General features: G+C 37.6%; 1 protein-coding gene across 1 annotated transcript in view; it reads right to left on the bottom strand.

Annotated features, from left to right (window-relative positions):
- Positions 1–4,413: 4,413 nt before the first annotated feature.
- Positions 4,414–16,310, bottom strand: part of LOC126237140 (glutamate--cysteine ligase catalytic subunit) — a 127,972-nt gene continuing 116,075 nt past the window's right edge. The window contains exon 12 of the mRNA XM_049946969.1: positions 4,414–6,276. Within this exon, the coding sequence (XP_049802926.1) occupies positions 6,254–6,276 (23 nt within the window). The 3' untranslated portion in view covers positions 4,414–6,253. The remainder of the gene's footprint in view (positions 6,277–16,310) is intronic.

Here is a 16,310-nt window from a genome sequence, read left to right on the forward strand (position 1 = left end):
TGACTACTCTAACTTGAAAACAAAATCACCCTGAGAATTAACGGTTTTTACAGGTGAATATATTAATTTCATTCCCAATCATTCTAACTAGTGACCTGAAAATGTAGCATCTAATTTTGGCAAAATTCGTAAAATTCTTTTTTAGTGTGTATGATTAGATGTACAAATAAAGAGATTGTCATGCAACATATCTGAAGACAGCCTTAGAGCCTTGTAAGGGGATGAACTCAAAGCAGCATTCAAGACATGATTTTGCCAAACTAGTGTTTGACACAATCAAACCACGTCAAGACACACAATGGCGAGTGTCAATGGACAGGTTTCATGGGTGACCTGTTATTAAGTTTGATGACAAATTTCTGAAGACTAGTCCTAAATTCTTGTCAAAATTTAAGAATATTGATAGTTTTTACATCTGAACAGGTTTTACTTAATTCTTTATGGATATTAAAATCCAGAATTGTGTTTTTTGCAAACAGCAGTTTCGTTTTTCTTACCTGGCATCTGCTAACATCATCAATGTAATTTTCCCTATTAATCTACAGCTGCATAAAAAGTCCTAGTACTATCTTTACTGTACATATTATAGCTGTGTGGAAAAATAGAATTAACAGAGCATCTGTATGGTACTCCGTTCAGAATGGTTCAATTTCATACACTGACGACTTGAAAAAAAGCAATTCTGAGACACAGCAATGGATCAATAAATAAATTTACTCATGAACTTTCACTCTTCAGTTCATCCTTATCCTTCTGCACACCCTCGATGAATGTTTTCATGTTTAATTTTACATCAGTTGCTCTTCGAGCAACTTGGAAATTCTCCAGCCATCTGTTACATAACGAATTTTTTTGGGAACTTTGTGGAGCCTGAATATTGAGTATATTATGCTCTCCTGTCTGAGAAATTCTCGAACAAATTTCACAAGGCTCTCAAAAATAATGCAATGTCTCAATTTGTTGTTCTGATTGCATCTTTGAAAGCATTAAGCATGTGAAGAAGCCCACATCCACAAATGTAAAGTGGTTTCAACTATGCTGAATGTGCTTTATATTTCAGAAACAGCAAATTCAAATTTGGTAAATTCATTGAAATCTGTAGACTCTTACCCCTTTGGTATGTCTTTTGACACATCAATAAATGCAGATAAAAGATTGGTAGCTCTGGAATAGCCAAGTATGGTGTCTTGTCGTTATCTCTTTTTCATTCTAAAATCTTGTATTTACATCCTTGTGTGTGCTTCCAATAAGTTTAGGCAATGATTCATCACAATCAAGAACAATATAACTGGATTTCTTCAGCAAACCCAGCAACTGTTGGTGAAAATAAGGCACAATTATGAACATAAGAACATATCCTATCTTATCCCACTGATGTTGCAACTTGTTAGCTACAGCAGACCACATCACCATAATGGCTTTTCTTTCCTTACGACGGGGACGTACTATATATCGATAACTATACTGAATAATATTCTTTAACCAACACACTTTGAAATACCATACTTATTCAAGTATAAGACAACACTGAACATATAATGACACAACCCCCACCCCCCCTTCTTTAAGATGCTCCTTGAGAAAAATATACTTTTCCAACATATTCTGAACAATCACAATTACAAACTTTTATTGATCTATTTTATCTTCACTGGCTTTTTCTTTTTGTTTATTTAGACTGTCATCTGTGATATCACTATTTTAAATCTTCGTCGTCGTGATTCTAACACGACAGCTGTAAATATTATACCTTCGTTATCACAAATATTTGGCAGTTTCTTCTGAATATATTGCAATTTCTGAGGTTATGGTTATTGTGGGACCTCATAACACAGATGTTTTTCTTTTTTTCTGAATAAATAGTGGATTTCACTTCTATTCTGATGTGTGAATGTTACAATGTGTCTTGCCTCCAGACATGTTGCCTGACCACCGCTCTCTCATTGGTTGTGTAGAACCAGCAGCTGACACACTCCCCATCATTACAGTCATACCTCATGATGAGCGGCGACAGCATTGCTGTACAAAACACTAAGTACTTCACTAGCTCCAATCTAGACTTTCACCATCTGCGGAAATGTATGCTACTGTTGAGCTTTTGTCCAATTTTAAAATCACTTCGATTCAGAATACAAATGGATTCAGGCAAACTGCAGTTTAAATATGGTAAATGTTCATAAAATGCCAAAGTACACATTGTACAGTCCCGTAGTTGTCAGCACGGCAAAATCTGCTGCCTACACAACACCCTCCTCCCTCCCTATACTCCTCATTTCTTGGCCAAGCTCGTGTCATTGTTTCCCCTCCAACCATCCCATAGTGGTGTGTTTCTTGAACAACAGTGAAACACAGATGACAGTATCATGTATAACAGCAGCAACATGTATGTAAAAAGAAGATCACAATCACGATTCAGTCCAATTCTTGAACTTTTGCTCATCCCACAATCTAGTGATATCTATTGGGACTATCTACACAATGGGCTTTTCCACTGTAATTTATTCGTGTGATAACAACTGCTTTCAGTTTAATGCGATTTTCATTTGTTACACTTTTCATCGTGAAATAATTTTCTTTCTCATTTCATCCAAATGTCACCATCTAGGTCTAAAGCTGGGAATGTTATTCCCCAGTATTCCAAGACGTGAACAGCGACCAAATTTCTCATTTGCCACCCACCTGGTAAATTATTAGTTCTCCATAACCAAATAAAATATTGACCTGGGTTCAGAATCAAGTAATGGAGTTCGGGAGACAACATTTTCGCCTTGGAATGTTAGCCTTACTAAAAAAGTAACATGAATATTTGTACACAGTATCTATAGATCCTTGAGAACTGGTTCGAATACAACACAAGTTTGTAAGCTGGTAGAATTTAATGATATTTCCTCCTTTGTTTCACAAAATTGTCTATTTTTAACCAGAGCAATATACTGTTGTAGTGGATAATTCATACCCCCTTAACTATCCTTTGCAGCAGTGCGGCGAGTCAAATGTCAAGCAATTCTTCAAGCAAGATTGACATTGTACTGAGTGCTTTGGTGTATCAGGAATCTCAAGTGTATTCAAACAAAAGTATTGTTTGCTACGCCCTATCCTTCGGAATTCTTCAAAATAACTTCTACGAAACCTCAATGGCCAAGTGTTCATCTGAAAATGTAAGATGACCCCTATAATCACCATTAAACAAAGTAAAAACATTGACCTCAGCAGCAAAAGTTAAATCTGCGAATATAAGACAACCCCCTATCTTTTGGATGATGATTTGGGAAAGATCCTTGTCTTATAATCAGGTAAATATAGTATTAAGTATTTCAACAATTGTGATTTATAAAGCTCAATAAAATTAAAATAAAAGACTAGGTTAAAAAACACAAAATCCCCCGAGATTTTATAAAACCTGCTGAGATTTCCCCAATTTTTCCATGTAAAATGTAATATTTAGAGAATTCCTGATTTTCCAAAAAAATTGCTTGCCTTGTTGAAGCACCTGTCTTTGGCACAGCAGCAAATTTTGTTAAATTATAGAAACTAGAGCACTGTGCAGCTTACAAGATGGTTGTTGGGGATATGAAGTGAATTCTGCAACAACTAATGATGCTCACTCAGTTTATTGCAAGTGCTTCAGGTGTACGGTAAACATTGAATATTGATTTTTGTGTTGGTGTACATTGTAGCTGTATTCAATCTTTAGTATGGATTTTAGTTGTATTCAATCTTTAACATGGACACCATTACACAAACACAGTGAATATTACACAAGAGAGAGAGAGAGAGAGAGAGAGAGAGAGAGAGAGAGAGAGAGGAGATGGTGGAGGTGGGGGCTCCTGTGTCAAACCACAATATGTGCTCAGAGTTGTCACTTGGCAGGAGGGGGCACATGTGGAGCATGTAGACACAGGCTGAGAGGAAACTGATGACATTGCACGCACAAAATACATTCCTCATCATTCCTATTACTAGCTCATGAGCTCATACCTCTGACAGACCAGCAGCACATTTGTTTGTCTCCGATGACTCAAAAAATTCTAGTCTCCTGTCTTTGCTTCTAACAGTTGTTTGCATTCTACACACATGAAATAAATTACCTTCATGCATTTCTGATTATAATATCCCACTTTTTCCATGTTAGTTAGCATATTAATATTACCAAATGGCATACAATCTTATTCACAACTGCCTACAATGTCAACTGACTCAGCAATTGGAATTTTCTCAACTGTTCAAGTTCAACAAACAACGAAGATGTTAAGGAACACTATGACTACTGGGAAATCCCTTATCAGCCATACAGTACGATGATTATGGCTGCCGAAAAGAAACCATATATTTCTAGCCAACCTATTCCTGCTTGTATGCCACAGAATATCTTAACTTCATCTTAAAATAGTACAAATAAATAGAAAATAACAGTTTGCAACACACATATATGTATATATATTTATCTTTTGTTTACAAAACAGTGAGTAAAACTGACAGGTTCATCTCACTAGATCTGCAGAAGATAAAACTGCTGCACCACAATGAAAAAATTGTGTACATTTTCTATACAGAAACAATGTTCCTGAACAACAATCAAAAAATAATACAAAGCACCTGTACATGATGCACATTAGCATGACAAATAAATTCACAGCTTCAAAAGAATAACTATTTTGTCATGTGACTTGTGTGTGTGTGTGTGTGTGTGTGTGTGTGTGTGTGTGTGTTTGGGTGGGGTGGGGATGGGGCATAGTAGGAGAGGAAGGAAATAGAAGAAGGGGGAGAATATTGATATTGCTGAGATATGTGGTGGAAGAATTGTGAAGCAGAGATCAACAGATCTCTTGAATGGAATGTCTTTCAAACTTAACACACTGAAGACACTTGTGAATCAATTAGCATTACCAGATAATCAGACTATGAATTTTACATTTATGAGACATTTTTTAAAGAAATCATCTTCATAAAACATTATAACAGGTTACCTACAATAACACAAATTCTTGTTTTTTTTTATATAATCAGTCCCCACAATGAATATATCAATGGAATGGATTAAAACATGATTCTGATGTTCGTTTCTCATTGCTATTAGTATTTCTCATGACAGTAATAGCTGAATCAACTAGAACTGCGGCACACTTCTTCAGTAACACAGTATGAAAGATCTGGCCTTATGGAATGACTTATCAAATTGGAATGAATTGGCATTTTTTATTATTATTATTACATTATTAGAACATAAGCAAAGAATTACTGAGAGCCATTAATTTTTCTTTTAAAAAATTTGATGAGCACCATAATGCAGTTCTTCAAAAGTGCTGATGCTGCACATGTGCAACAATAAGTACCTATTCTTAAAAATGTTTGTGCCATCAATTAAGGTGTAGCCCATGAATCAAACTCATCCACAAATATCATTACGTAGCAGGCAAAACACCACATTTAAAATATAATGAAGTTCACTGCTTGAGATGCAAAATGTGGCATGCAGTTATGTTAAATTAAAAACTTTCTTGTATTTCACACTTCTATGAAATTACGTAAGTGGTGGCTAACTTCCTTTGAACAGTTGGAAAGCTCTTCAGAATATCATATTTAAAAGTCAATCAAAACATTGTTTTTTAATGTATTTAAATTCTATTGTTAAAAAGCTGTGAATACTATGTGGCCAAGTAGACACTATTAATTAAATCCTATTAAGCACTTCATAATCCATGTACACATGATGTAGGAAACATTTACAGTAACTGTCAGTTTTAACTGCAGGTCGCAACAACATAGTGAAAATGGTGGGATTTTAAAAATGCAGTCATTTACATAAAACTTAATAGATTTAAACTTGAAAATATATTGATCCCTTAAAATCATTGCATGATTTTATCAATTGGCAATATACTTGGTACATAAATAATGTCCAAATGAAACAAAAATGCTTTTAAGTATAAAATCAAAATACAATGAAAGTATAATGGAATGACTGATTTTTTAAGAGAGACCTGCACTCTTAAAAACAAGAGTTCACTTTGCATTCCTTCAAGAGCACCATTTATAGACATCCCATTATAAATTCTACATAACAATGGAAACAGGTACTAGACAAGTGTATATCTGTAACAAAAAGTACTGAAGTTGTCTTCAGAACCTTAAAAATATCTCCTTTCCTATGTATTTACACAAGAATGGCTAGTTCAGTATCTATATTATAAACAGACATACAAAATGCAAGGCCAGCTTGGTCTGTTTGTTGCACTCCAAACAAATCATCCTATTATCCACATGAACTGATCAGACCTGAAACGAACAAACATCCACTTTTAACATTAGCATAATGAGAAAATTATTAAATATGCAACAATTAATGAACATACAAAACACTTTACAGCTACATGGGGGGGGGGGGGGCCTTCAGTTAATTGCAAATGTACGTATATATCACTTTACTAGACACTTCATTATCATAAATACATGGTGTTTCATTAAATGTTTGGAGGAAAAGGCACTACCTTAAGCATTCTCATATTAAAAACATTGGTCTACAAGGAGATATGAGTATAATCAGTTTAGCACCAATGCAACCCAGAGTCACTGCAACTGTTTACACACTCTCTTAACAGTTGCTAAATGTGAAAGTAACAAAACTCAGTGCAACTGCAGCAACAGAGTATGAGATTCTGCTGCACCTAATCAAATATCCCATGCTTGTTATGTATCACTTTACATACAGCAACAATCCTGGCAAAGCAGTTCCAGTGAAGAGAAAATACCGCATCCAAATTGTTGATGGCAATTCCACATCATCATACCAAAAGCACATTTTCTGGTCAACATATAAGGGTGTTCTCTCCTCTCTCAACCCCCACCACCACCACCACCACCACCACCACCACCACCACCACCACAGAAGCTCAAGTAAAACACACAGCATGAAACACAAGTAAAGGTAGCCCTTTAGACAGACACATGAGAGATGAACAACAACACTCAGCTGTACTTGTTGATGAGCCTCATTTTCAATGGTGACGGTAGTTTCATCTGACAAAGCAACCACTAACAATTTCGGCCACAGTGGAAAGCCTTTTATCACTACAGATACGGTGGGGTGGTAAATGAATAATAGCTATTTTTAATACAGTTCCATGTAGCTGGCCATGTACTGTCATATAAAATATAAAACCAACAGGAATTATGTTTCATCTTTGTAAGATAAGACTATCTTCTTGCTGCGTATGACGACAGCAACTGGTATGGCAGCCCAACTTGTTGGTTTTTGCACCACAACATGTAATTCTGGCCACCTTGGCTTTCACTTTTAGCGCATTTCTCTGATACTTTTGTGGAATGTTTCAATGCCACCCATTAACATGTGTTAACTTTTAAATGCTGCTTAAAAGGGTATATTGTTGAACTTAAAAAACCATACTTTCTTCAATATCTCAGTTTAAACAAAAGAGGATTTATCAAGCAATCAAATTACATACACCTGTGCTTACTATCGTTTTTTGAATATCTTGTTCTTATATCTTTAATCATTCCCAAAATAAATGGAGTGTTACATCTTATACAATTCACCCTGTAAATGCCTACTAGCTCCACAGATAATGGAGACTGAAAAAATGTTGGCCGAAATAAAAGATTATATTCAGCACATTAATGGAGATGAAAATTAAATTGTGATTAGGGGACTGGAATGTCACAGTAAGAGAAGAAAAAGTAGTAAAGGCAATCGGACCTGGATAAGTTATAACAACAAAGGTTATTTAGTGCAAGAATGCAAAGTCTCACAGTGATAACACTGAACAAAAAGTTCTTTGATTTCAATCCATGTAGAGTGGTTAAAATTATGCAAGCTTTCAGCCACTGTCACACTGTCAAGCGGTATGACTGTCAATGGGCGCCTGGTATGCCCTTATATAATAGCTGCCAGTAGCAATGTCGTTGGTGCTCACGCCATCACCGTATATGGGTATATGTTGACATGGCTTTCAACGGGCCTGCTTGAATCGTACGATCAACAGATCCCACATCACCCTCTACTTAGGGTGTTATCGCCAGATTAGAGCAAGCCAAAACGGAGGTCCTGTCGAATTTTATCTGATGACTGTTTTCTACAGAAGGATCAGCTGAAATGATTTCTTAGGGTAGTGTATGCAATAAAACATGTCATGCTTCTTCCTACAATGTTCCAAAGTGCATTCTTTTTGTCCAACATAAAACTGGCTCTATTCTCAAGATATCTTGTTGACCCCAAGTGTTCTAATACCTGCTGCATCTTTTAATTGGTCTCAGCAATTGACAGATTTTTGTCAGGGACCTGAAGATTGATTTTAGTTTGTGTCTTTTCAGCGGGTAGCTAATACTGCTTGACATAGAGCCACAGAATGGCATGAAAGCAAGTTTCTTTCCCTGCTCCTCGTTGGTGATCTTACTGTGATTCTTGTTTAAATCACTTCATTTATTTAATGAACGTTATAGCTGTTGTTCCTGAAGATCTTGCTTAGGTTTCTCAGCACATGAGGCAGGCTATCAGCATCTGAAATCATTCTTGGATGATGCATCAAAGTTTGTAACACAGTATGCTTATGTACCAGGTGATGATGAGTGATGACAACCACTTACAGATCAGTGTGGGTAGGTTATCTATGGATGCTGTGGTCAAGGCATCCATTTTGTTTGCGGCAGATGAGGATGTTGAGCAAGGACAGTGTATTATCTTTTTTCTACCTCCATCACGCACTGGATGTTACTGTTAATGCCATTCCGGTGTTCCAAGGACTTGTCAAGTTTCCCATACCCATAGGGTCCAATGACGAATATGTCATCAGTCTACTGAAAGAAACAACTAGGCTCGAATGGCAAAGGCAACATCCTCAAATTTCTCCAAGAAGACGGAGCTAACAGCTTACCAAATGCAATGCCAAACAACTTATCATAAACTGGCTGTTGCACAGAAACTGAGAAGATATAAGAGTGCGCCTAAACAGCTCGACCCACGTCACTCACAAAGAACTCGATACTTGATTAAAAGAGACTCTTATAGGCACATTCATAAATAGCACCACCACATTGAAACTAACCAGAAAGTCACCCTCACCAACTCTAAGACTGTTAATTCAGCTGATAAAATCTACTGAGTTCGCAGTCTCACACATGTGGACCAAGGAGACTGGTCAAGTACTTTGCCAGCTTGTATGTTGGTGAACCAATGGTGGATATGATGACGTGCAATGGTGACCTGTCCTCGTGGATCCTCCATAAAGCATAAGCAGTTGGTGGTGTAGGTGCCCGTGGGAGACTATTTTTGGCCACACTGTTTTCCACAAAAAGCACTTGAGAGGTTCTGATGTCCTCTTCATTATTGTCAATGCTGGACCGTGTGGGAGTTTGCAGTAAGTATCTTTGTCCAGAAGCACACAGATCTTGGTATCATAATCCACGTATTCCAAATTAACGGATGCACTGCCCTTGTCAGCAGGAAGGACCACAATCCTTTCATCATTTCGTAGTGCTAGCAGACTGCTGTGCTCAGTTCTGGTAATGATTGGTGCCGGTAACTTTGCATCATGAGAATATGGCTCTTTTCACCCTAAATTTTGCCTACTGTTTCATTTGGGAGCTTGCGGACTGCCTGTTTGACGCCACTTACTGTATCACACACAGGAATATCCCATGACAAAGATGCAAAATTAAGACCTTTCTTCTACATCTACATGACTACTCTCCAACTCACAGTTAAGTTCCTGGCAGAGCGGTCTTTGAACCATCTTCTCTACTGTTCCACTCTCTAACAGCATATGGGAAAAATGAACACTTGAATCTTACTGTACAAGCTCTGATTTCTGTTATTTTATTATAATGATCATTCATTTCTTCCTTTGTAGGTTGATGACTATAAAATAATTTCACATTCAAAGGAGAAAAAGTTGGCGACTTAAAGTTCATGAAAAGATCTTGCCGCAGCAAGAAATGCTTTTTTTTTTTTTTTTTTTTTTTTTTGAAAAATGACAACTGGCTTATCATATCCAGGACACTCTCATCCCTATTTCGTTATAATACAAAATGTGCTGCCCTTCTTTGAACTTTTACGACGTCCTCCATCAATCCTATTTGGTCATGCTCCCCTACAGCACAGTAATACTCTAGTAGAGGATGAACAAGAATAGTGTAGGCAGTCTCTTTAGTCGACCTGTTGCATCTTCTTCTACCTGTTTTGCCAGTAAAATGCAGTCTTTGGTTTGTCTTCGCCGCAACATTATCTACATGATCATTCCAGCTTAAGTTAATCATAATTGCAATTCTTAAGTATTTAGTCAAATTGACGAGCCTTTAGATTTTTTTGATTTATCATCTAATCAAAATTTAACAGATTTCTTTTTGTACTCTTGTGGATGAAACCACACTTTTTCTCATTAGGTGAGGTTTTTTCCCCCACATTCGTCACTCAAAAAATACAGTGTCTTCTTATATTCGCAGATTAAACTATTGCTGCTGAGGTCAACATTTTTACATTTTTTAGCATACTATATAGGGATAGTCTTACATTTTTAGGGGTCGTCTTCCATGCAGAGACGAAGCTTTGGTTATTGAGGCCACGGTTATATTTATTTTGAAGACTTCGGATGGGATGTTATTTGCATTCCAACAGGTTCGAGATTTCCTAGTATGATGAAGCACTTGATACAACATAATGTTGCTTGAACAATCACATGACATTGACTCAGGGAGTGCTAATATAAGATACATGCGAGAAACTACCAGCCACTACAGCAGTCTATCGCTCTAATTAAAATTTGACAATTCTGTGAAATGAAGGAGAAAACAGCATTAAATTCTATCTTCTGGTAATCTTTTATTGTATTGGAAAAGGTCTACGTTTCATGTTCTCAAACACATATGGATACCATATATGAGCATCAATGCCACTGGTTAGTTAAACATAACTTTCAAAAACGGAAATGGTGTCCTCCAATAAACATTACTTGATCTCAAACACAGACCAATATTTAATTCAGACATAAAAACAATTTATTAAGTGGAGTACTGCAAATGAGAAATTTGATTACTGTTCATGTACTAGAATTCCGGGTAAAAATGTTACCAGATTTATAACATGAAGACATTCTGTTGAAACAAGAAGGAAAATTAATCCACAAAGAAATGTCTAACAAAGGAAATACTTCACATTAAACTGACTGTAATTGTTATCGTGAGAATAAATTACAGCGACAAGACCATTGTGGAGAAAGAACCAAGAAACGTCACTAGATCACGGGACATGCAAAAGTTCAAGAATGAGAATGAATCGTAATTGGGATCTTTTACTACATATTAGTTGGTGTTGTTATGTGTGACCCGCACACTAGAAGATAATGCAGTCTGTTTTTCACAGTTGCTCAATCTCAGCCCTATGAAGGGGGAACAGTGACACCAGGTCGGCTTAGAGCTGTGGTGGTTGCTGGGCAGGAAATGGAGAGTGAACAGCAAATTTCATAGTGTTGCCAACTATGGGAACCTATACCACACAATTTGTCTTTTTATGAACATCTACCACATTTAAACTGTGGTTTGCGGGAGTCCATCTGTAGTCAGAATCAGACTGACTTTAAAACTGAACGCACACTCCACAGTAGTATTCATTTCTACAGGAGAAAATAAGTGTCTAGCTGTGGGTCGGCTGTGTATGCCAATGAGAGAGCAGCAGGCGGGCAATATGTTTGGAAGCAAGAGACTTGTAAACTCTCATGTCAGTACAGAAGAAAAATTTGATGTGTGTTCAGAAGAAAAGCAGCTGTTTTCTCAGGTCCCACCATAACGACAACCTCAGAAATAGCAACATATCCAGAAGAAACTGTCAAATATTTATGGCAATGAAGACATAAATTTTGCAGCCGTTCCATTAGGATGGTGATGATTACAAATGTGATACCACAGACTAATGGGGTAGTAAATAAAAAAAGGTAGAAAAGGAAACAATCTGAATAATTAATATAATCATTCCTTTTTGTTTATTTTATTTCTCCTAGTATTATAAAAATGTAGACAATCAATAAATAGTATAAGTTTGGAGATATATAATATTAAGATTTTGGCAGATACTTTATGTCAATAAAATAGTTTTTAACACTAATTCACAAAATGTAAAAAATAAATTTTCCACGGAGCCTTTGGAAAAATGGGGCATCTTACATTCAGGATCATCTTATACTCGGGTTAATAGGGTAACTGCATAGATTTACATGGATCAGAAACAGCAGAGGGCCTATAACACTTTCTTGGGGAACACAGGATATCACTTCTGTTTTACTTTATTTTCCACCGATTACTACATAGCATGACATTTCTGAGAGGAAGTAAGGGATTCAGTTGCAAAACTGATGCAATACTCCATAGACACACACATTTGATTGGAAGTCTCTTGTGAAAATTGGCATCAAAGGCTTCTGGAAATCTATAAATATAGAAGCAAATTGAGATCCCTGTCAACAGCACTCATTACTTCTTGAAAGTAAAGAGCTGTTTAGGTTTCACAAGAATGATTTTTCTGTATCCCCACTGATTGTGTGACAATAGATCATTACCTTCAAGGTAATTTATAAAGTCTGAGCGGAATATATGTTCCAATATCCTACTGAAAATTGAAATTAGTGATCTGGGTCTGTAATTCAGCGTATTACTACTATTTTCTTTCTTTAGTATTGGTGTGACCTGTGCAACTGCCAGTTTTTTGATACAGATCTTTCATTGAGTGAGTAGTTATGTGTATGATTGCTAAATATGAGCTATTGGATCAGCATACTCTGAAAGGAACCTTTATGGCATGCTACCTGGACTGGAAGATTTGTATTTATTGATTGCTTTATGCTGCTTTGCTACAACAAGGATATCTACTTGTATGTAATTTGTGTGGCAGTTTTTCTCGATTTGAATTCTGGAGCATTTACTTTGTCACTCATGTGAAGGAATTTTAGAAAACCGTGTTCAGTAACTTTGCTGTAGTGTTGTTGTCATCAACATCACCACTGTTATAGAGCAGGTGAAGGTATTGATTGCAACTTGCCACTCACGTATTTTACATATGACCAGAATCTCTTTGGGTTTTCTGCCAGATTTCGAGACAGAGTTGTGCAACCTGTTAAAAGCATCTCACAGTGAAGTATGCACCAAATTCTGAGTTTCAGTCAAACATCACCAATCTCTGAGATTTAGTGTTCTTTTAACTCTGGCATGCTTTTTTTGTTGCTTCTACAACGGTGTTCTGACTTTTTTTGTGTACCAGAGTGGGTCAGCACCATCTTTTGTTAATTTATTTGGTGCAAATCTCTTAATTACCTCAGATACAATTTCTTTAAATTTAAGTCACATCTTGTCTTCACTTGTGTAGTTAACTGGGAAGGAGTGGAGGCCCTATTTTAGGAAGTCATCTAGTGTATATTTATCCGTTTGTTTAAACAGACATATTTTGCGTTTACTTTTGGTGGATTTGGATGTTGCAGTGGTAAGTCTCATTACAACATCTTATTGTCATTAATCCCTGCATCTGTCACGATGCTCCCTATTTGCTCAGGATTATTTGTTGCTAAGATGTTAAGTACGTTTTCACAACCATTTGCACTTCGAGCGGGCTCCTGAACTAATTTCTCAAATAATTTTCAGAGAAAGCATTTAGTACATTTTCTGATGATGTTTTATATGTGCTACCAGTTTTGAAAACATATGTTCACCAAGAAATCGTGGGGTACAATGAAGCCTCCGTCAATGACAATTGTGAGTTTGGGATATCTATTTGTCTATTTGTGATGCAACTCAAGTTTTATTTGAACTGTTAAGCAACTGTATCAAGTATTGGGGGTAGGGGGGCAGATTGGTAAACGGAACCCACTATTAATTTATTACGGTTGTCAAGTATAATCCACACCATCTCAGAGGAATTGTCTACTCAAACTTCACTACGAGGTAAATATATTCTAACAGTAACAAAAACACTGCCACAAACTGTATTTTATCTAACATTTCTAAACACTGCTAGGTCATTTGTTAAAATTTGAGCTCAACTTGTCTCTGGATTTAGTCATCTTTCGATACCTGTAATGATTTGAGCTGCAGTGCTTTCTATTTGCAATTGGAACTCTAGTTTCTTTCCCACACAGCTACAACAGTGTACAACTACAATACTGATTGTTACTTTGTCCACAATCTTCCTGCACTCTTCTCGCACCCTTTGAAATTGGAGCCCTTTCTGCACTTTCCCCCTGAGACCCTCTAACCTCACAAAACAGCCCAGTTCATTACACAGCCACTGCTAGCCATGTAGCCACCTCCTCTGTGCAGTTGACAATTGGCCTATGAAGTGCAACCCAAAACGCCACCACCCTATGGCACAAATCGATATACCCTACACACTCACAGAACTGTCTGATCCTCCAATTCAGACCCTCCACTTGGCTTTGAACCAATGGTCTGCAGTTGACCCTGTCAAAGATTCTACAGAGTGTGATTTCTGCCTTCATCCTGCAAGCAAGACTGAAAGCGTTACCACTTCGTCTAGCCTGCCAAAACCGAAGAGAATCCATTCTGATCCAAAGCATCACACATTCTTATTACCGACATGGGTCACCACCTGTAGTTGGCTGCACATTGTGCTCTCAGTGGCATCCAGAAGCTCTTGTTCGACATCTCGAATGACTCCTTCCAGTACTCACACAGAGTGCACACTGGATTTCTTCCTCTCCTTGGCAGCCTTTTCTTTAAGGGGTTCCATTATATGCCTGATATTGGAGCTCCCAACCATCTGTAAGCCCACCCTCTGTGAATACCCAGATCCTGCAGTTTGAGAGGCTTCCTGTGGAACAGGGTGATCAACTGCATATGGCCTAGGGCCTTTGTCAGCCACGGACAGTGCGCAGAACCTGTTCGTCAGATGAAATGGGGAGATCCTTCGATCAGCTCCACAAAAAGTCTTTTGCTGCCTGCCACATCTTGAAACACCCTCCAACTCTATCACGGGTGAGGTGCCATCCTCAATGCGGGCAGTAGCAAGGGGGAACACAGTAGTGTACCAATCAGGCGACATGAGTACCCTGCTGGATGTACCTTGTATTTCTACATCCAGCCTCCCACAGCAATGGCCACTGGCAATATCCTTCAGCTGTGTGATTATAGCCAGCACCTGGAGCTGCGAGCAGAGGTCACTAACTCAGTTCACATCTGAACACAGCAAACACAGCCCCTATACAATATAAAGTCGGAGAAGCTATAAAATAAACTGTGGTTAAAATTCAAAACTCACAAATGAAACATATCACTCTGAACTGCTGCTGTCTGGATGGGAGTTGCTGATCAGCTAATGAATTCTACAGTTTTAACTGTTCTTAAGTGTCTACATTGCATCCATGTCAATATCTCTCGCCTTCAAGATGATGGGAGGGTTCATTCTGAGGATCTGTAGTCCGCACTGTTGTGTTGTGGAAGGTGGCTGAACTTTCCTTTCTGCCCCATTGTAGAGGACTCTGACAAAAATCTGTCAATTTCTAAGACCAGTTAAAGATGCAGCACGTCTCTGAACACCTTGATGTCTACAAGATATCTTGCAAATGTGGGCCGTTTTACCAGACAATCAGCACACATGGGAAGGGGCACGATATATTTTACCAAGTATGCTATCCCCAGAAATCCGCTTTAGCTAAGCATGCTTTAGAAAACAATCACTGGATAAGATTTGACGAAACCTCCATTGTGGTTCTCACTTACAGCTTCTGGGACTGAATTAAAGATGCCATTGAAATAAAAATCACAGATAACATCCTAAATACAGATGGCAGTCTGCAGCTCAGCACGATGTGCAATCCAGTAATCATGCAACTGAAGTGGGCACATCGAAAGCCGTGTCAACATATGCCCATAAATGGCAATACTGCGAACACCAGTGACTTTGCCGCTGGCAGCTATTGTATATAAGGGCATATCTGCAGCCCACTGATAGTCATACTACTTCACAATAGTATTGGAGCGCTCAGTTTGTGTAATTTTAATCACTTGGCATGGTTCGAAATCCGAGAACTTTTTATTCAGAGGCAGTAATGCGCACTGACTGACAGAAATAAGTAAAACTAATACAGAAGAAAATGAATGAGTAGTCCTGAGGTGAAATTGTGAATGCAGCATAGGAATAGCTACGTAAAAAGAAAAGGCTCAATGTGAATCCTTGGACAACACACAAGATGTTAAGCATAACTGACGGAAGGAGAAAATACAAAAATGTAAAAAGAAGCACACAAAATGGAATACAGATGTCTAAAAAAGGCGACAAAGCAAGAATGACTAAAGCAAAA

Source organism: Schistocerca nitens, chromosome 2 (genome assembly GCF_023898315.1).
Source record: "Schistocerca nitens isolate TAMUIC-IGC-003100 chromosome 2, iqSchNite1.1, whole genome shotgun sequence".
NCBI lineage: Eukaryota > Metazoa > Arthropoda > Insecta > Orthoptera > Acrididae > Schistocerca > Schistocerca nitens.